General features: G+C 48.1%; 1 protein-coding gene across 1 annotated transcript; it reads left to right on the forward strand.

The window, feature by feature from the left end:
* The first annotated feature begins 11,811 nt into the window (after positions 1 to 11,811).
* LOC134994452 (E3 ubiquitin-protein ligase TRIM11-like) lies at positions 11,812 to 14,171 on the forward strand. Its single transcript, XM_063950982.1, has one exon. It carries the CDS (start codon positions 11,874 to 11,876, stop codon positions 13,476 to 13,478), a length of 1,605 nt encoding a protein of 534 aa, XP_063807052.1. The 5' UTR covers positions 11,812 to 11,873; the 3' UTR covers positions 13,479 to 14,171.
* The last annotated feature ends 8,143 nt before the right edge of the window (positions 14,172 to 22,314 follow it).

Genomic DNA, 22,314 nt, shown 5'->3' on the forward strand with positions numbered 1-22,314 from the left:
ATATATTACCGGATATTATTTTCTCAAGTCATCTGTCATCCATTGCCATAGACTTTCAGTTATCATACTGAGTGATTGACTTTATTCATCTGTTATTATTGTTTCTGCTACCATTCTGTGTTATATCATCTGCCAAATAAAATACCATTGCGCTCATGCGCAGGAACGTTATCCAGCCTCCTCGTTTTCTCCCATCTACCTCCACTGACCCACTAGCGCCCCCTCCGGGGACACAGCCCAAACACAATCTGACACTGCCAGAATCACAGTAAAGAGATTTGAGACAATGAGATGCAGCGTGCTGCACACAGACAGTGCAGATGGAATCCAGGCTTGGAACACTGGGACAGTCTCAGGAGGCATTTGGAAGGTAAATACTGATAAGGAATTACCTGGATCGTGACAACATAGTTGAGGATAAAAAACTGCGGATTGTGGCTTGAAAGACGAGGTTGTGAATACGGAACTGCGGAACTGTGGATGGTGGTTAAAAGACAAGGACTGTGGACTGTGGTTTGGAGGATGAGGCTGAAGATAACAATCTGCAAGTTGTGGTCGGTGGTACAAAGACGTGGCTGGTTAAGTAGATCTGTGGAGTGTGGCTTGAAAGACGAGGCAGAAGACCCAGGGCCGACTGGGCCCAAGGAGTCTTACTGGACCGGGTTTTCCAGGAGCGCTTCCACAGGCAGTAGCAGGTTAGAAACGGCAGGGCTGCAGCAGCAACAGAGAACCGAGCAAGTAAGAGCAGGAGTAACCAGAATACGACAAGGATCCTTGGAGCACAGGCTAAAGCACCTACAACAGGGTTGTAACTTGAACCACTGGCATCCCTGTCCTATACAAGCCCCCTTTTATAGGGAGAGCTTCCCCTGGATTGGCTGGAGGAAACAGGAAACCGGAACTATGCTTAAAACTTGGTCTCCATCATGGCGGCGCCCAGTAATGCAGACCTTTCTGCAAAGCCACATTGCTCACTACCACTGGTCTCCTAGCAATGGCTCAGCAAGAGCAACCTGCTGTAGCGGCGTCCCGCCGCCACGAGCGGACCACCTCACCGCCACCACTGCTGCCCACCTCCGCCGCTGCCCGCACACCGCCAGAGAATCCAGCCCAGCGGCCCCAACGTACCGGTAAGACTCCGGACGCTGACAGACGGAACCCAGTTCCTTAAAGCAATTCAGAGTTTCCTGCGCTTTGCCAACTACTATCTTTATTAAAGGTTTTTTGACTTTGACAGCTCCTATCTCAGCCTTAACCCACAAAGGTGCCAACCCAACACTGTGGTCTCCAAAGGCAAAGTCAGTATTCCAACTACTTAAGCATTCATTCACTACAGCTCCTGTACTCAGCCAACCAGACATCACTCAACCTTTTATTGTGGAAGTGGATGCATCCTCAGAGGGCATGGAGGCAGTTCTTTCCCAAAGATTAGATGATAAATGACATCCCTGTGGATTCTTCTCTGAGAAATTGGTGTCTGCTGAAAAGAATGACCCCATTGGTGAAAAGGAACTTTTGCCCATCAAGATGGCATATTGAGAATGGCACTATTTACTGGAAGGCGCTCGTTTCCCAATATCTGTGTTCACCGACCACAACAATCTTTTTTTTCTCAAAACTGCTTCATGTCTAATGCCCAGGTCCGCTGGGATTTGATTTTCTCCTGTTTTAACTTCAGAATCTCTTTCTGTCCACGGTCCTGTAGTTGTATTACCTTGTTCCCGGAACACTGAGGAAGAGACTAATGTATCTGAATATCCACTGATGTGGTCATGCCTCCTCCAGGAAAAAACTTTTTTTATCTCCAGATCTTTGCAAACAATTATTGTTGTGGGCTCATGCTTCCAAATTATGTGGCAACTCAGGGACTCAAAAGACTTTAGAATTTATCACATGGTCCTATTGATGGTCTTCCATGTGTACAGAGTTTCAAGAATTCGTGTTCTCATGTACTCAGTGAGCTAAGCACAAGACTTCCCGTCAGTCTCCAGTTGGTCCATTACAGCCGTTATTCATTCCATTACAATCTTGGATGCATATATCAATGGATTTTACTACTGATCTTCCTGCCTCCAAAGGCTTTACCACCATTTGTGTTGTCGGCGGATTTTCAAAAATGGCACACTTTGGACCCCTGACTGATCTATCATCTGCACCACACCATTCCCCATCTCAAAGTGGGTGATCATGTTTGGTTATCTACTTGCAACATTAGACTCCGGGTACCATCCATGAAGTTCGCTCCTCACTTCATCGGTCCATTCCCTATAATCATGGTCATAAATTCAGTGGCTTACCGTCTACAACTTCCTCCATCACTCAAGGGGAGCAGATGAGGATAATTCCTTCCATATCTCTCTTCTCAACAGGTTTCAAACTTCTCTCCCAAGAACTCATCCAGTGTCATTCGAAGTGGAAAGTATTGTTGATTTCCTATGTTGTTATGGAGAACTTCAGTATCTGATCCATTGGAAGGGATATGATCCTTAGGAGAGATCTTGGGTGAATGCAAATATGTTTTTGCACCTCGTCTCATTTCCCATTTTCATGTTAAATACTCAAGAAAACCTAAGAGATGTCCCGAGGCAACTTCTAAAAGGGGGGGGGGGGGGGGGGCACTGTCACTAATCGGTCCGTTCTCCCATGTCACTGGGTCACTTACCGCTCCGCTAATGCCTGATCCAGTGGCAAGCTGTCAAAGTCCCGTGCCCATTATAACTATAAAGGTCTCAGTATTTCTCTGCCTACTAGGCCTTAGTTCACTGCTAGCCAGATAAAGAGTTCTGCTGTCCCGATCACCTGACCAGTCTAGCCAATCGTTCGTCAGCCTGACCAGTCCTGCTCCATGTGATGCTGCTCAGTCAATCTTGGCTATGCCCTGGGTATTTATTCCAATAGCTGACTCACAGAAGATGCCTGTACAATGTCTAGCCTAGTCATTACTATGTGAAGCTATCAGTGACCTCCTGACCTGATTTCCATCAGTGCAGGTCATTCCTCAGGTTGCACATTCGGTTGCTACAGACTTTCTGCTTGTTCCACTCATTCCTGCTACCTTTCATTATGGTGTTTAGTTTTCCGGAGGTTATCCATATGAGTGCTCCCAGTTCCCGGATTACAGTACAACCCAGTATCAAGCCTGGTAAATTTCCTGTCCAGTTCGGTCACTCCAGCATATCCAGATTACTGAATCTACAAGAGAGTGTCACATACCATAAACAGTAACTACCCAGTATCCAGCCTGGTCAATCTGCTGTTACACTCACTCTCTCTACAAATATCATTCAACTACCAACACTGAAGTCCCTGATGGTCCCATGGCAGGATTTGTCTCTCTCTGCTAAGGCCCGAGTTCGATTCCTGGTCATGGAGGCTTACTGACTCTATCTCGCATTACATGCCGGGTGGTATCCTCAAGCCAGCCACCTTCACATATTCTCCAGACACTTAATATCCAGACCCGGGTTCACAAACAAATACAAGCATGACAGGCCCTCACTAGACGCATTACTTTATGAGGGAGGAGTACAGTATAGTGTTTCTGTGTGAGGTGAGATGTGTCCGTCCTACTCAGTGATATTTATATCTAATCATATACCGTATTTTTCGGTCCATAAGACGCACCTGACCATAAGACGCACCTAGTTTTTAGAGTAGGAAATCTGGAAACAAAAATTTTCTGACCTCTAACAGATATTTCTGTTTTTTCTCAAATACAGTGCAGCCTTCTGTCAAAGCCAGCATACACAGACACACACACACATCAGAGCCAACACACAGACACACACACACACACACACTGACAGTACCAGTGGTTCCCTGCGTCTTCTGAGGAGGGAGGAGGTGGGGGGGAGCGGGGGAGTCACATGATGCCGGCTCTGCTGCTGAGATGTGGCCGCTCTGCTGATGACGGCGCAGCAGCATCCAGGACCCGCTGCTACCCGCCGGCCGCCGCTACCCGCCGGCCGCCGCTACCCGACAATACCAGTGGTTCCCTGCATCTCCTGAGGAGGGAGGAGGTGGGGGTGAGCGGGGGAGTCACATGACGCCTGCTCTGCTGCTAAGATGTGGCCGCTCTGCTAATGACGGCGCAGCAGCAGCATCCAGGACCCGTCGCTACCCGCCGCCGCTACCCGCAAATGTCTTATTCGCTCCATAAGACGCACATACTTTTCCCCCCACAGTGCGTCTTATGGTCCGAAAAATACGGTATTTTTCCAGATTTATTTTGTCAGATTTTTATCTAATTTTAGAAAAATAAGTGTTTGTATTTCTCACATGGTACACAAAACAGTAAATAGCTACAGTATATTTATACACAGAAAAAATAATAAAACATTTCTGGATATATAAATCCAATGATTGGTTTCTAATGTATTTTATATATTTTACAGACTGGCCTAATGGGTGGTTCAGGAAATTCCATGGCGGGGCGCTGCTCTGGTGACATCACTGCAATCAAGTTATGGCCTGTGGCATGTTAGTAGGGCCGGTGCTAGGGTGTTCGGCGCCCCCCTGCAAACTATAAATTTGCACCCTCCCATACTTTACAAAGGGACAGCGCGTCGAAAAAGGGATGTGGTCTCACAAGGAAGAGGCGTGGCCACACAATAGTACCCCCATTTCAAATGCCCCCAGTAATGGCACTGCTTACATAAAGCATACCTCCCAACTTTGTTGTTCTGTGGAGTGCTCCTAAAAAAAGGGGCGTGGCCTATGAGAATGGGGCGTGGCTTCGCGGGAGGACCCGCGATTGCGAGCCACGCCCCGTATTCGTCACTGAGGGGGCATGCCGCTGTGAGCCGCTGGCATGCTCCCTCTCCATCTGACTCCACTGAATAGACGCTGTACATCCCCTAGCACTAGTGCTCATCCACTGCCGGTCTCTCAGTAGTGTATTGCACTCTGACACTCTCTGTGACTACAGTCACAATGATGGTGACTATAGCCGGGGAGCGGGGCACTTCCAGGTATGGGGAGGGGCGAGGCACCTCCTCTTCCTCATCCGCTCCCCTTCTCATTGGTCCCACGTGGCCTGTCACCAGACACCAGCCACTGCAATCAGCACCAGTCAGCAGTGCAGCATGAGCATACCTGTACATTTTCTGCGGTACCGTAGCTGCACTGCATGGTCTGTCCTGGCAGTCTGGATCACAGCTTACAAAGAGCTCTGTATGGAGAGGTATCTAGACCAGTGACTGCCTGTCCAGCTGTGTTCAGACTACAAGTCCCAGCACACCTTGTCAACTGGATTTGCTGGGACATGTAGTGCCACCACACCTAGAGAGGGGTTTTTAACTGTATGTATGTATGTATGTATGTATGTGTGCATATATCCCCTCGGTGTTCCTGCCCACACCCTCCTCATAATTCCCCCTCAGTGTTCCTGCCCGCACTATCCCTGTAACTGCCCCCTCAGTGTCCCTACCCGCACCATCCCTGTAATTCCCCCTCAGTGTCCCTACCCGCACCCTAACTGTAATTCCCCCTCAGTGTCCCTGCCCGCACCATCCCTGTAACTGCCCCCTCAGTGTCCCTGACCTCAGCCTACCTGTAACTCCCCCCTCTGTGTCCCTGGGTGGGGGAGGTGGGGGGTGCCAGTTCCTTCCTTTGCCAGGGGCGCTCAGCCCCCTATATACACCCCTGCATACATACACAGACTTTATCACTTACTCTACCTAGCTGGCAGGATCTGGAGCAGCATGTCCTCCTATGTGGCACTGCAGTCTGTTGGTCCCGTGTAGCCCCGCCCCCTTTGCCCATGTAGCCCTACCCAGAGGCGGATCCAGAAGAAAATGAAAGGGGGGCACCATGATAGGGGAACGTTAATAGTTATATTTACATGCACCTAAGGCACGCGCGCTCCCAGATAAGGGGTTTGGTATCATAGGGGGCGTGGCCTCACAGAATACGCCATCAGGTAATGATTGGCTGTAGGAGCATCCTGGTTTATTGCCAGTGTTTCACCCTGATGAAAAGGCTGATTGGGCCTTGAAATGTTGGTCACCTGTTCCATTAGTTATGGGAGCCTGGAAGGCACCCCAGCACAATATAATCATTATAGTGTTTAGTTGGTGGTGGCAGGTGCAGCATACCTTGTTCTGGGCACTGCACTGACAGTCAGACTGCAGGACAGGAACTGCCCATCTATGATTAGCAGAAGCAGCCAGCTGGATCTCCAACAAGCAGCATAAGACATCTGCAGGACAGCCCTGTCACATCACACAGCATAAGACATCTGCAGGACAGCCCTGTCACTATCACACAGCATAAGACATCTGCAGGACAGCCCTGTCACAGTCACACGGCATAAGACATCTGCAGGACAGCCCTGTCACATCACACAGCATAAGACATCTGCAGGACAGCCCTGTCACAGTCACACAGCATAAGACATCTGCAGGACAGCCCTGTCACTATCACACAGCATAAGACATCTGCAGGACAGCCCTGTCACATCACACAGCATAAGACATCTGCAGGACAGCCCTGTCACACTCACACAGCATAAGACATCTGCAGGACAGCCCTGTCACAATCACACAGCATAAGACATCTGCAGGACAGCCCTGTCACAATCACACAGCATAAGACATCTGCAGGACAGCCCTGTCACACTCACACAGCATAAGACATCTGCAGGACAGCCCTGTCACATCACACAGCATAAGACATCTGCAGGACAGTCCTGTCACAGTCACACAGCATAAGACATCTGCAGGACAGCCCTGTCACAATCACACAGCATAAGACATCTGCAGGACAGCCCTGTCACAGTCACACAGCATAAGACATCTGCAGGACAGCCCTGTCACACTCACACAGCATAAGACATCTGCAGGACAGCCCTGTCACAGTCACACAGCATAAGACATCTGCAGGACAGCCCTGTCACAATCACACAGCATAAGACATCTGCAGGACAGCCCTGTCACAATCACACAGCATAAGACATCTGCAGGACAGCCCTGTCACATCACACAGCATAAGACATCTGCAGGACAGCCCTGTCACAATCACACAGCATAAGACATCTGCAGGACAGCCCTGTCACATCACACAGCATAAGACATCTGCAGGACAGCCCTGTCACAGTCACACAGCATAAGACATCTGCAGGACAGCCCTGTCACAATCACACAGCATAAGACATCTGCAGGACAGCCCTGTCACACTCACACAGCATAAGACATCTGCAGGACAGCCCTGTCACAGTCACACAGCATAAGACATCTGCAGGACAGCCCTGTCACATCACACAGCATAAGACATCTGCAGGACAGCCCTGTCACAGTCACACAGCATAAGACATCTGCAGGACAGCCCTGTCACATCACACAGCATAAGACATCTGCAGGACAGCCCTGTCACAGTCACACAGCATAAGACATCTGCAGGACAGCCCTGTCACAATCACACAGCATAAGACATCTGCAGGACAGCCCTGTCACAGTCACACGGGCCGCCTTCTCAAAGCTGAGGCTGAGTGTGACTGCACCTAGCATGGTGGTAAAGGAAGTGAAGGAGGAAGTGCTGGGATTATTGTGTGGTGCAGTGAGGGCTGATGAAGCCTTCTGCGCCGTCATAAGTAACAGTCTTACTCCATGCTGGCATTTGAACCCTGAGCCTGGGCTGGACTCTGGCCGGCTGGCAGTTGGGGAGGTAGGTTGTGGTGTGAGCAGGGGGAGGTGGAGCTGCAGCTCCAGCCTCCCCATTGGTTAACACACGGACTTGCTGTTAGAGCCGCGGCGGGTACTAGTGCCTGTCCCTCTTTTATCTAATCTGACTGATGGAAATAGCAGTAGTGCGCTGCTGTTCTCCTTTTGAAAAAAAAAAGAAGTCAGAAATGACAGGGGAGGCACGGGCCCGAGTGCCCCCCTGGATCTGCCTATGGCCCTACCCCCTTTTCATCTGATTGGTCAGTGCCACTGACACAGGAGAGGGAGAGGAGGCTTTAAGCTGCCAGAGCCGCTGCTTGTCATGCAGTGACAGGCACAGCAGCCGCCAGCTGTAGGTAGGCCAGGTGCAGCAGTGGGGATGCAGAAGCAGGGAGAGCACCTCTCCAGCCTGGCATCTAGCTGCTCTGCATCCCTTTGCTGACGGGCAGCGCCAGGACTGCATGGTAGGCAGGCATTAGGTCCGTGGTGTCACGATCCGGGTATCTGGACGCCATTACTTGCCTTTTAGATGTCTTCTGAGGCTGGCTCAGCTTTCCAGGGCCGGATCTCATCTGTGTCCACACCCTGCATCTTACTCCTGTCACTCTGAGACACTGTCACAGCGGGGCCTGTTTAATCACTGAACTGCGTCTCTCGCCCTCCGCGGCCTCCGCCGCCGTTCCTGTGTTCCAGTATACAGTGTGGCGCCTCATGCCTGCAGCGGCCTCCGCTGTCATCCATATGTTCCAGTGTACAAGTTCAGTCTGGCGTCTCCTGTCCTCCGCGGCCGGTGCCGCCATTACTGCTGAATCTCCACGTGGTTTTCCAAACTAACTTCCCCCCCCCAGTGCTAACATGGGCGCAGCCATGTTGGTTTCAGTCACAAGCCTCAGTCTCCACCAATCCGCTGCGCTGATGAATCTGTATAATTGTTTAGCCAATCCCTGCCTGGCTGCAGGTATAAGTATCCTGTGCCTGAACCAGGAAATCGTCAGTGCTTTGGTTGTCAAACCTCGTTCCAGTCTCTCTCTCCTGTGGTTGTTTCTCCAGGTTTCCAGCTCCTGTCTCCAGCCTCCACTAAGAGACCCGCACCTGCTTTCCATCTTGCGGTGCAGCCTGACTCTGCAGTCCTGTGTGGCTATTCCAGCTTCCAGCTATTTACCCATCTGCTTCCAGCGGTCAGCTTCCAGCAGTATCCAGCTTCCTTAAAGTGCCGGTGTTGTTCCAGCGGATCCCTACTTACCAGCAGTATCCACTAACCACCGGTATTCACTTTTCACCTTTCCTATATCTACGCTCCCTAGCATCATCCAGTATCCACTCCGTGTTCTCATCACCTGGCTGGTTCCATCCAGCATCCACCCTGTGTCTCCACCATCTGACTGGTTCCACTCAGCCTACACAGCAGTCCTTAAAGCTACAGTGACACATGGGTGCAATCAGGCATTAGGCCTTTGGGCACAGTAGAGGACATTAGGCCTAGTTTAAGTAAAGGTGTCAGGGGTATAAGGTGACTCCGGGCACTAGACCCAGGTCGCCAAAGAGTGGCCCCAAACAGGCAGGCCAAAAAGGCCTGAGCTCAAATAAATGAGTGATCTTAGCACTAGGCCCAGATCACTCCAACTGGCCCTGATTAGGCAGGTAGAGTGCCTGTGCCAAGCACTTATAAGGGAATCTGGGTAATAGGCCCAGATCACCAGACCTGAGTACAGAGGGGGGGAGCTGTGTGAGAGTGATTAATATTCTAGGTGCAGAGCGCTATGCACTCTCCTTGGTGGTGGTGTGACAGAAGCTTTGGATCGCATTGCACGTGGAGGAGCGGACCAGTTCCTCATGCCTCTGTGATCCTATTCTTTCTCATGAATGGCTGTTCAGGGGAGGAGGCTTCCGGGTGGTACCTATTCTAATTCCACAGGTGGATGAAGTTTGAGGCTGATCAGGCACTGACGTAAGTTTGGGGAGTGTATTTGTGGGGTGCTCACCTTACAACTGTTATAATGTCACTGCTATTTGCTATTATTCTGTGTTGTGTTTAATTACTGTGAATGGTGTTATTAATGAGAACAGAGTGAAGAGGATATCCTAGGTGTTGATTATTATACTGTCTATTCACAGTTAGCAGGCAAAAAGTTTGGGCATATTTTAGTTGTTTGGCCCTTCCAAGTTCAGTGTAGCCTGAGAGTAGAATAGATAGGTTGTTGTGTTTTCTTTATAGGAGCAGAGAGAGCATCACAGCAAAGTGACAAGTGTAAGTAGTACTCCCTGTCTGTTTGTCCCCTCATTGAGCGCCGGTCTAGTGGACCTCGCACGGCCTTGTGAGGTCAACTTCACCTCAGTGCACGAGTGCTGGCAGGTGACGATTGGGTGGCTGAGGCCTTGGGCCCATGATGATTCTCACCTAACCGATGAAAACTTCAGTGACCCGTGACGTGGTATTGTGTCCTCCAGTGAGTGAGACATACCTTTCAATTGTCATGATTTTCGCGGGACAGTCCCGTTTTTTGGGGACTGTCCCACCCACAGGCCGCAGTGTCCCGCAGTGGGGGGGCAGTTGGGAGGCTCATGCACTCTCTGCCCTGCTTAGCACAGCAGCAGTGAATAGACATTGCCTACATTGCGGGGTATCATCATACAACCCATTAAGAACCTAGCTATCTGGCAGACCATTATGCAATAGGTGGCATCTATCCTTGTGTATACATGCCTATTTCCCTATAGATTGTCAGCTTACGAGCAGGGCCTTCCTACCTCTATGTCTGTCTGTTTTTACCCAGTTTTGTTCTATTACTGTTGCTCTCATTGTAAAGCATACCTCCCAACTTTAGCCGCTTGCAAAGAGTGACACACGCGCGGCTCCGCCGCGCGCTCCCGAAAAAGAGGTGTGGCCTATGGGAAAGGGGCGTGGCCTCGTGGGAGGACCCACTATCGCGAGCCACGCCCCCGATTTTGTAATTGAGGGGGCATGCCCAGCGCTCCGTGAGCTGCTGGCATGCCCTCTCTCCCTCTGTCTGCACTGAATAGACGCTGTGCGCATGCGCACAGCGTCTATTCATCGCTGCTCTGCTAAGCAGAGCAGCGCGTGCAGGAGCCTCCCAACTGCCCCACCACCGCGGGACACTGCGGCCCGCGGGTGGGACAGCGGGACAGTCCCCAAAAAACGGGACTGTCCCGCGAAAATCGGGACAGTTGGGAGGTATGTTGTAAAGTGCAACGGAATATGCTGCGCTATATAAGACTGCTAATAAATAAATAATAATAAATAATAATAGACGCTGTGCGCATGCGCACAGCTTCTATTCACTGGAGTCAGAAGGAGAGGGGGCATGCCAGCGGCTCACAGAGCGCTGGGCATGCCCCCTCAGTGACAAAAACAGGGGCGTGGGTCGCGATCACGGGCCCTCCGCGAAGCCACGCACCCTTTTCTTAGGCCATGCGCCTTTTTCGGGAGCATGCACGGCTTTGCCGCGCGTGTGTCCCTCTTATTACATATGAAAAGTTGGGAGGTATGGGTGAGAGGAAGCACATGTTGATGGTAAATTGTTAGTTTCTAAGTGCCTGCTGTTGCTGACCGGTCTCCGGATTTGGAGTGTCGGTCCCCAGGCGGTAGTTGGTGAGTACCGTCTAACGGTTACTGTTTACCGAGGTGCTCACACTAGAAAGGAAAATAAATCATCAGAGCAACAGCTTCTTTACACCAATTACGCTTCCTCTGGTCACTGTACTTAAGTACTCTGCACACAGTAATGAGGGCATTCCACTGTAACCCTTCCCAGTGTATAGCTAGCAATCACTATGGAAATGTATTTTGTGTATCAGACAATCAGACAACCAGCACCCTCACCCCCCGCACCTCCAGCTCCCCCTGCTGTCTGCCTCTATCAGCATGACATCATCACTCTTATTTATATCATCAACAATATTGTTTTAATAACAAAATTGCACTAAGCTATAAAACTGTAGTTTCAAATAAATCACATTGATATAATCGCTGCAAAATGTCATAATTGTCATCTTATGAAATGACCTGTGTAATGTGCAATAGAAGTACATTTCCTGCATGATGTCCATTTATGTATTGGGTGTTCCCCTCAGTGTAGCTGAGCCTGTAGATATAACCTGAGTGACAGCTCAGCCTCGCCCTGTGTGCAGAATGTCACCCTACTGGTTTCTGAGTGTCAGAGACTTTCACTTTCATTTCTCTCTTCTGCTGCAGCGATGGCGTCTGCTGATCTGAGGCAGGAGCTGGACTGTTTCATCTGCCTGAGCATTTATACAGATCCTGTAACCCTGAGATGTGGCCACAACTTCTGCCAGGTCTGTATTGATCGTGTGCTGGATACACAGGAGGGGTGTGGAGTTTATACCTGTCCTGAATGCAGAGCAGAGTGTCAGGAGCGTCCTGCACTGCAGAGGAACATAACGCTGTGTAACATAGTGGGGAGTTTCCTGTCTACTCGGCCAGATCAGGAGGAGACTGGGATCTTCTGCACTTACTGTGTGGACTCTCCTGTACCTGCTGCTAAATTCTGTCTGCATTGTGAGGATCATCTGTGTGATAATCACCTGAGAGTACACAGCAAGTCACCAGAGCACATCTTATGTGATCCCACCACTGCCCTGGGGAACAGGAAATGCTCCGTTCATAAGAAGATCCTGGAGTATTACTGCACTGAGGACTCTGCCTGTATCTGTGTGTCCTGCTGTCTGATTGGGGAACACAGAGGACATCAGATGGAGTCGCTGGATGAGGCCTCTGAGGAGAAGAAGAAGAAGCTGAGAAATGTTCTGCAAAAACTGACCACAAAGAGAGCGGAAACTGAGAAGAGAGTGCAGAGTCTGCAGGAGCGCAGGAGGGAAGACCCAGGAAAATCAGCTGATTTAACAAAGACAGTCACTGCCTTGTTTAGAGACATCAGGAGACAGCTGGAAGACCTGGAGAAGAAAGTCCTGAGTGAGATCTCCAGGCAGGAACAGCGCGTTTCACTCTCAGTCTCAGCTCTGATCCAGCAGCTGGAAATAAAGAAGGACGAGCTGTCCGGGAAGATGCGTCACATTGAGGAGCTGTGTAACATGACTGACCCAGTGACTGTCTTACAGGAACCAGACACAGGGGACTTGTGTGATACTGAGGACACAGAGAGACGTGATACCCAGGTCCGTGGTGCAGGAGATCTGGATGTGGGTCTCATCTCAGGGAAATTACATATATTATCTGATATAATAACAGGGATAAATAGGGGGATCTATGTGCAGCAACCCACAGACATATTACTGGATGTAGCCACAGCTGGTGATACTATACAGATATCAGGTGACAGGAAAACTGCATCCAGGTCAGATATAAACCAGAATCACCCAGTAACACCAGAGAGATTTCAGAGTTATCCTCAGGTAATAAGCAGCAGGGGATTCTCCTCAGGGCGACATTACTGGGAGGTGGATGTCAGTAAGTCAGTGAGGTGGAGGGTGGGGATGTGTTACCCCAGTATAGGCAGGAGAGGAGATCAGTCATACATTGGAGGTAATAAGAAGTCCTGGTGTCTGTGTAAGAAACTTAATCCGTGGACAATAAGATATGACAATACAGTGATACATGACAGAAAAGAGATCCGGTTACCTGACTATATCCCCTGTGACAGAGTGAGGGTATATCTGGATTATGAGGCAGGACAGCTGTCCTTTTATTCTCTGTGTGACCCCATCATACACTTACATACCTACACTGCCGCCTTCACTGAGCCCCTCCATGCTGCATTACTTGTATGGGATGGTTGTGTAACTATATGTGGGAGAGTCAGGAGCTGGGAGAAATTACCATAAGAAATCAGCTCAGAAACTGGTGGCGTAACAAGGAGGGGAATCGGATTGGGCGACCATTCAGCCAACAGGAATGAATCATTGGGTTGAGCTCTAGGCTGAGGTGACCAATGTGTCTGGAGTTGTTCCCATATTGGTGTGCTGGATACTGTCATTATAAATATACTTATCTATGGGATTTCTCTGCTTCTGGCCCACTGACAGCTGTGATTGGCTGCAGTATCTGTCTGTCACCCAGTGTGCACCCTATCACAGTAGTCAGTGCTAAACTTGCTCCTGTTGGCTGTAATAGACACAGAGGGTGAATGGGGTGGGGCTTATATAAACCTCCGCCAACTGGGATTTGTAGTATGAGAGTGTTCCTTACATAGCACAAGCCAGGATGTACTACATCTCCCAGCATGCCTTATTACTAATCCACAATTACTCGATATTTGTTTTTTTAATTAATAAGTATAATTAGTGTAATTTTTTATTTCAATAGTGTTGATTATATATATAGCTCCCTCTTTATAACGCCTCCCTCACCTCCCGCCAAGTGTGCGCCTGTATTCTGGCGTGGGGTCATTGCCGGCAGTTAGGATACACTTAGATTTATAGTATAAGCTTCCCTAATAATAACCTCGTATAAAATGCTAGATACAGAATATAAGTGTTTCTATGCGGCTGATTTATTAAAATAATTTTTGTTTCGCATTTATGTCTATTTGGCGTTGTTATTATTAGTTTAATAGGAGGATATGAAACTATCTGTGCAGAACCTAAATCATTTAAGAGAGTGGTATACAGCAGCCTCTGAACTCCTAGCTTCCTTTCCTAGTGTTAAGAATAATAAAGACTTTGGGCCTAATTCAGACCTGATTACTAGAAAGTGATTTTTTTGCACTGCTGCGATCAGATAGTCACCGCCCATAGGGGAGTGTATTTTAGCTGTGCAAGTGTGCGATCGCATGTGTAGCAGAGATGTACTAACAGATCTTATGCAGTCTCTGCGCAGCCCAGGACTTACTCAGCCGCTGCGATCACTTCAGCCTGTCCGGGACCGGAATTTACGTCAGACACCCGCCCTGCAAATGCTTTGACACGCCTACGTTTTTCCAACCACTCCCTGAAAACAGTCAGTTGCCACCCACAAACGCCTTCTTCCTGTCAGTCACCTTGCGATCACTGTGCAATCGCTTTTTTCGCACCATACCGTCACTGCCCGTCGCTGTGGACCCACGCGCTTGCGCATTGTGGTGCATACACATACGCAGTTCAGACCTGATCGCAGGCTTAAGGGGGGTACTCACGGAGCGATCGCTGCTTAAAATCTAAGCAATCTGACTAGATTGCTTAGATTTTAAGCACGATCGCTCCGTGTGTAGTCCCCTCAGCGATAGCGATGCGCAGCCCCGCGCATCGCTATCGCCGCTGCTAGATCTAGCAGGCCAATCTAGCGGGTCGCTCACTTCACCCGCTGGGTGAAGTGAGCGGCCCCCCCGTCTCCCCCTGCACGCTCAGCACAGATCGCGCTGTGCTGAGCGCCGGGAGAGATGTGTGCTGAGCGGTTCGCTCAGCACACATCTCACCCACGTCGGCTGGTGAGTACTGGCCTTTAGGCTGTACGAAAATGCAGCCTAGCAATCAGGTCTGAATTACCCCCTTTGTGTATTTAAGCCGTGTTCACAGCCCTTATATACCCACATACAGGAATAGGAAAGGGGTGAGACAGATAATAGAGAGATAAAGAAAAAGTAATACAGTTGTGGTATAATAAAAAGCACAAATCCATCCAATGCAATCTAATATATATATATATATATATATATATATATATATATATATAGGTGTGCTCATAAGTTTACATACCCTAGCAGAATTTGTGATTTTCTGGCCATTTGTCAGAGAATATGAAAGATAACTCACAAACTTTTCTGTCACTCATGGTTAGTAGTTGGGTGAAGCCATTTATTGTCAAACAACTGTGTTTACTCTTTTTAAATCATGACAACACAAACTACCCAAATGACCCTGGTCAAAAGTTTACATACCCCAGTTCTTAATACCGTGTATTGCCCCCTTTAACATCAATGACAGCTTGAAGTCTTTTGTGGTAGTTGTGGATGAGGCTCTTTATTTTCTCAGATGGTAAAGCTGCCCATTCTTCTTGGCAAAAAGCCTCCAGTTCCTGTAAATTCTTGGGCTGTCTTGCATGAACTGCACGTTTGAGATCTCCCCAGAGTGGCTCAATGATATTGAGGTCAGGAGACTGAGATGGCCACTCCAGAACCTTCACTTTATTCTGCAGTCATCCTGCTGGATACTGTCATTATAAATATACTTATCTATGGGATTTCTCTGCTTCTGGCCCACTGACAGCTGTGATTGGCTGCAGTATCTGTCTGTCACCCAGTGTGCACCCTATCACAGTAGTCAGTGCTAAACTTGCGCCTGTTGGCTGTAATAGACACAGAGGGTGAATGGGGTGGGGCTTATATAAACCTCCGCCAACTGGGATTTGTAGTATGAGAGTGTTCCTTACATAGCACAATCCAGGATGTACTACATCTCCCAGCATGCCTTATTACTAATCCACAATTACTCGATATTTGTTTTTTTAATTAATAAGTATAATTAGTGAATTTTTTTATTTCAATAGTGTTGATTATATAGAGCTCCCTCTTTATAACGCCTCCCTCACCTCCCGCCAAGTGTGCGCCTGTATTCTGGCGTGGGGTCATTGCTGGCAGTTAGGATACACTTAGATTTATAGTATAAGCTTCCCTAATAATAACCTCGTATAAAATGCTAGATACAGAATATAAGTGTTTCTATGCGGCTGATTTATTAAAATAATTTTTGTTTCACATTTATGTCTATTTGGCGTTGTTATTATTAGTTTAATAGGAGGATATGAAACTATCTGTGCAGAACCTAAATCATTTAAGAGAGTGGTATACAGCAGCCTCTGAACTCCTAGCTTCCTTTCCTAGTGTTAAGAATAATAAAAACATGGGGCATAATTCAGACCTGATCGCTAGCAGGTGATTTTTTTGCACTGCTGCGATCAGATAGTCGCCGCCCATAGAGGAGTGTATTTTAGCTGTGCAGAACCTTCACTTTATTATTCTGCTGTCGACCTGCTGGATCAGGGGTGTCAAACTCAAATTCATCGGGGGCCGCATCAGCAGTTTGGTCCCCATCAAAGGGCCGGTTGTATCTGTAGGTCTATCCAAAATTTACCGCTCCACCTGCCTTATATGTGCCCAGCCATCTGCCCCCTTTTAAAGTGCCCAGCCATGTGCCCCCTTTTATAGTGCACAGGTCCCCATTTTACACATTGCGGCAGGCACAGGTCCCCATTTTACACATAGCGGCAGGTACAGGTCCCCATTTTACACATTGCGGCAGGCACAGGTCCCCATTTTACACATTGTGGCAGGCACAGGTCCCCATTTTACACATAGCGGCAGGTACAGGTCCCCATTTTACACATTGTGGCAGGCACAGGTCCCCATTTTACACATAGCGGCAGGTACAGGTCCCCATTTTACACATTGTGGCAGGCACAGGTCCCCATTTTACACATTGTGGCAGGCACAGGTCCCCATTTTACACATAGCGGCAGGTACAGGTCCCCATTTTACACATTGTGGCAGGCACAGGTCCCCATTTTACACATAGCGGCAGGTACAGGTCCCCATTTTACACATTGTGGCAGGCACAGGTCCCCATTTTAGACATAGCGGCAGGTACAGGTCCCCATTTTACACATTGCGGCAGGTGGTGGAAGGAGGGAGAGAGAGAGAAAGAGAGGAAGGGAGAGGGGCTGACTTACATTTGAAGCGGTTCTCGCCGCTCTTCAGCCGCCTCTCCCTCCTCGTCTGCGCGGCTCCCTTCTCCCTCCTCCGACGGGGTTTCGTTGAATGACGCGTTTGCGCTGTGACGTCACGACGCAATCGCGTAATTCCGCGAAACCCCGCCCCCCCCGAGCTGGGCACTCGGGAGAAGGGGGTTTCATGGCGGCGTCACCGCGGGCCATCAGACGAGGTCTGGCGGGCCGGATTCGGCCCGCGGGCCTTGTCTTTGACACCCCTGTGCTGGATACTGTCATTATAAATATACTTATCTATGGGATTTCTCTGCTTCTGGCCCACTGACAGCTGTGATTGGCTGCAGTATCTGTCTGTCACCCAGTGTGCACCCTATCACAGGTCGACTTGGCCTTGTGTTTTGGATCATTGTCATGTTGGAACGTCCAAGTATGTCCCATGCGCAGCTTTTGGACCTAAGGAAAATGCCTAATTAAAGTGTCATTGAAACGTTGCCTTTTCTATTATGCCGGTTTGAGAGATTTATTGACACAGCCACCAGGAGTGCCGCGTTTGCTGTCTATATATATATATATATATATATATATATGTACATATACACACACACACACACACTACCGTTCAAAATTTTGGGTCACTTAGAAATTTCCTTTTTTTAAAAGAAAAGCGCTGTTTTTTTTCAGTGAATATATCATTAAATTAATCAGAAATACTCGCTGTACATTGTTAATGTGGTAAATGACTATACTAGCTGCAAACGTCTGGTTATTAATGGAATATCTACATAGGTGTATGTATAGAGGCCCATTTCCAGCAACCATCACTCCAGTGTTCTAATGGTACATTGTGTTTGCTAATCGCGGTAGAAGACTAATGGATGATTAGAAAACCCTTGTGCAATTATGTTAGCATAGCTGATTATGGGTTTGCTCGTTAGAGAAGCTATAAAACTGGCCTTCCTTTGAGTTAGTTGAGTATCTGGAGCATCACATTTGTGGGTTCGATTATTCTCTCAAAATGGCCAGAAAAAGACAAGTTTCATGTGAAACTCGACAGTCTGTTCTTGTTCTTAGAAATGAAGGCTATTCCATGTGAGAACTTGTTAAGAAACTGAACATTTCCTACAACGGTGTGTACTACTCCCTTCAGAGAACAGCACAAACAGGCTCTAACCAGAGTAGAAAGAGAAGTGGGAGGCCCCGGTGCACAACTGAGCAAGAAGACAAGTACATTAGTGTCTCTAGTTTGATAAATAGACGCCTCACAGGCCCTCAACTGGCAGCTTTATTAAATGGTACCCGCAAAACGCCAGTGTCAATGTCTACAGGCAAGAGGCGACCCCGGGATGCTGGCCTTCTAGGCAGAGTGGCAAATAATAAGCCATATCTGAGACTGGCCAATAAAAGGAAAAGATTAATATGGGCAAAAGAACACAGACATTGGACAGAGGAAGATTGGAAAAAAGTGTTATGGACAGACGAATCAAAGTTTGAGGTGTTTGTATCACACAGAAGAACATTTGTGAGACGCAGAACAAGTGAAAAGGTGCTGGAAGAGTGCCTGATGCCACCTGTCAAGCATGGTGGAGGTAATGTGATGGTCTAGGGTTGCTTTGGTGCTGGTAAAGTGGGAGATTTGTACAAGGTAAAAGGGATTTTGAATAAGGAAGGCTATCACTCCATTTTGTAATGCCATGCCATACTTTGTGGACAACGCTTGATTGGAGCCAATTTCCTCCTACAACAGGACAATGACCCAAAGCACACCTCCAAATTACTATTTAGGGAAGAAGCAGGCAACTGGATTTCTGTCTGTAATGGAGTGGCCAGCACAGTCACCATATCTCAACCCCATTGGAACAGCTTGTCCATATGGTAAGCAAGAAGTGCCAAACAAGCCAATCCAACTTGTGGGAGGCGCTTCAGGAAGCGGGGGGTGACATTTCTTCAGATTACCTCAACAACTCAACAGATAGAATGCCAAAGGTCTGCAATGCTGTAATTGCTGCAAAAGGAGCATTCTTTGACGAAAGCAAAGTATGAAGGACAAAATTATTATTTCAAATAAAATTCCATATCTCTAACCTTGGCAATGTCTTGACTGTATGTTCTATTCATTTTGCAACTCATTTGATAAATAAAAGTGAGTTTCCATGGAAAACACGAAATTGTCTGGGTGACCCCAAACTTTTGAACGGTAGTGTATGTATATTATACTTTGTAGTGATTATGATTTTCATTTTAGATCTTAAGGTGTGTACACACGGGTAAGATTTTTTCTTACGATTTTGACTATATAGTCAAAATCGTAAGGAAAGTTAGTGCAGATCGCAAGGTGAAAGTCACTAGTCAAAATCGCACATAGTATTGCAAGCACAGTCATCTATGATTGCGATACTGACCTAGTCCCTATTGCACAATGAGAATCGGGGTTTAGCCCGAATCTCACCATGTGTACACACCTGCAGGCCCCCCCTGGCGCAAGTACCCCAGGCCCCCCGAAGCCTTAATCCAGCTCTGGGTCAAAGGTAAACAGTGTTCACATGTCTGACCATTGGAAGGAAGAACATTTATTTCTCATGCACCCTACACACTGGGCGATGTGTCCCATTTGGATGATATTAATTTTGAACGATTAACAATATCGTCCAAATTGGCTTGCTATGTTTAACGATGGGAAACCAACGGTGAACGACCACGGGGACGTTCATATCGCCCATAAGCATTGCCCAGTGCATAGGGCGTATAAGTAATAAGGTCTATCATCGGGTGTAGTATGGTATGCCGGCGGCCGGGCTCCCGGCGACCAGCATACCGGCGCCGGGAGACCGACCGCCGGCATACCGACACCGTGGCGAGCGCAAAGGAGTCCCTTGCGGGCTCGTCACGCTACGGGCACGGTGGACCCCCACGAGGGAGAATATATGTCGGTATGCCGGGTGTCGGGATTCCGGCGCTGGTATACTGTGCGCCAGGATCCCGACATTTGGCAAACTGAAGACCACCCCTCTCATCTATTCCTTAGGTCAGGAATCAGCACGGTTGCTCTCAGCAGACTTGAATGTTTAGGAGTAACAATAGGCAGTAAGCATTACACAGTAAGCACACTGTAAGAGAAAAGTATTTTATAGATAAGTATACAGTATATGTGGGTAAATGTATTATGTGGTGATCAGGGCAGATTTGGTTACAGAGAACGCTATGTGCACCTGTTACCGCTTCACCGCCATGTATGAAGTGCAGTAAATGAGGCAGACGCATATCACACGTCTCATTATCGGCGGTCGGTTAAAAGTGGTGGTGCCGTTCATCTTACCTGATGTATGAACGAGTATCCTGCAGTGATCGGACATTAGATGTCCATGTCTCTCTATGGCTCCCCAGCCTGGCGCTGAGCTCCATCTCGGCGTCCTTGTGTCCTTTTTTTCCCCATTGTCAATAAAGTTTGTCTGTTGAAAGTAGTGCTGTAGAATTTGCTGAGGTGAGAAACTGTCCGGGACTTGCCTCAGCGCCCCACAGATCACAACGCGCATGCGCTAGCCGGGGATGCGCAAAAGCCACTGGGAGGAAGAAGCCAGCGCAGTAACTGATAAGGAGTTCCGGAAGTGAGAGTGCGCACATCAGCAGGGAGGTGAATTACGCTCTCCCACATCAGCGCGTGCAGGCGTCTTACATTCTGCCGATGTGTGTACCTGCTCCTGCTCTATTCACACAGATTATTATATCCACGCAGATACCACACGCAAGCAGAGGCTTAATATATTTACCCAAGTATATAAAAAATCACTGGTTTAAAATGTTATTATACCATGTGGAACGTTACCTCGTTCCTCCACATGTCCTTTATTTGTGTAAACTGTTACATATGGTTCACGTGTATCTTGCACTTGTTACTATTTACACTGTACAATTGTGTAATAATAAAATGGAGCTGGATCCAGCATTCACTGTGGTCATTGTGTCTGAGGGTAAAGTCAGGTCTTCCTATCTGATCTCAACAGAACTTGTTTCATTTTACACCACACACTCAGTTTTAGGTTTTGACACCGAATTTGTGGGTGTTACAGCAATTACCCCAAACCTGCAGCCCTCACTAGAAGCATTACCCTATGAGGGGGAGAGATAATGTTACTGGTGTTATACCCTGCACAGCCTCTCTACCACCAGGGGGCAGGATAAAGCTATTACCCCAGACCTGCTGCCCTCACTAGAAGCGTTACCCTATGAGGGGGGGATAGTGTTACTGGTGTTATACCCTGCACTTCCTCTCTACCACCAGGGGGCAGGATATAGCTATTACCCCGGACCTGCAGCCTCACTAGAAGCATTACCCTATGAGGGGGAGGGATAGTGTTACTGGTGTTATACCCTGGACAAGAAATACAAAAGGGATTTTTCCCACGCACTCTGCTGGCTGTTAGTAAGAAGAACTATATACTATGTAATAATAGGAAATTTAGAGCTCTTCGTTACATATGTTTTGCAAAAGATATGATAAGCCTCCAGGCCACTTCACGGCTGCTCTATTACTGGAGGTCCCTAACTAAGCATAGGTCCAGGGCTTGGACCCCACAAAGTCGGCTCAGGCCCGACCACCCCAGGGCAGCACGCCATTGAAATACTAAAGTGTTAATATGTGTTAAGAAAGAAGCAGAGGCTATGGGTTAGAAGTGCTACAAAAATAAGGGTGTTAATAAAATACTCAAAAGAGTAATATTAGTGAAAAAATAGGAGTGTTACATAAGTGCTAAATAAATAATATGGTATGCTACCCCAAGGTGGCCCAGCCCCACCAGACCTGGGGGGTACCACTCCCCAAACCCATACACAGCTGTGTATGGGTTTGGGGAGTGGTACCCCCCAGGTCTGGTGGGGCTGGGCCACCTTGGGGTAGCATACCATATTATTTATTTAGCACTTATGTAACACTCCTATTTTTTCACTAATATTACTCTTTTGAGTATTTTATTAACACCCTTATTTTTGTAGCACTTTCTAACCCATAGCCTCTGCTTCTTTCTTAAC

Source organism: Pseudophryne corroboree, chromosome 2 (genome assembly GCF_028390025.1).
Source record: "Pseudophryne corroboree isolate aPseCor3 chromosome 2, aPseCor3.hap2, whole genome shotgun sequence".
NCBI classification, from domain to species: domain Eukaryota; kingdom Metazoa; phylum Chordata; class Amphibia; order Anura; family Myobatrachidae; genus Pseudophryne; species Pseudophryne corroboree.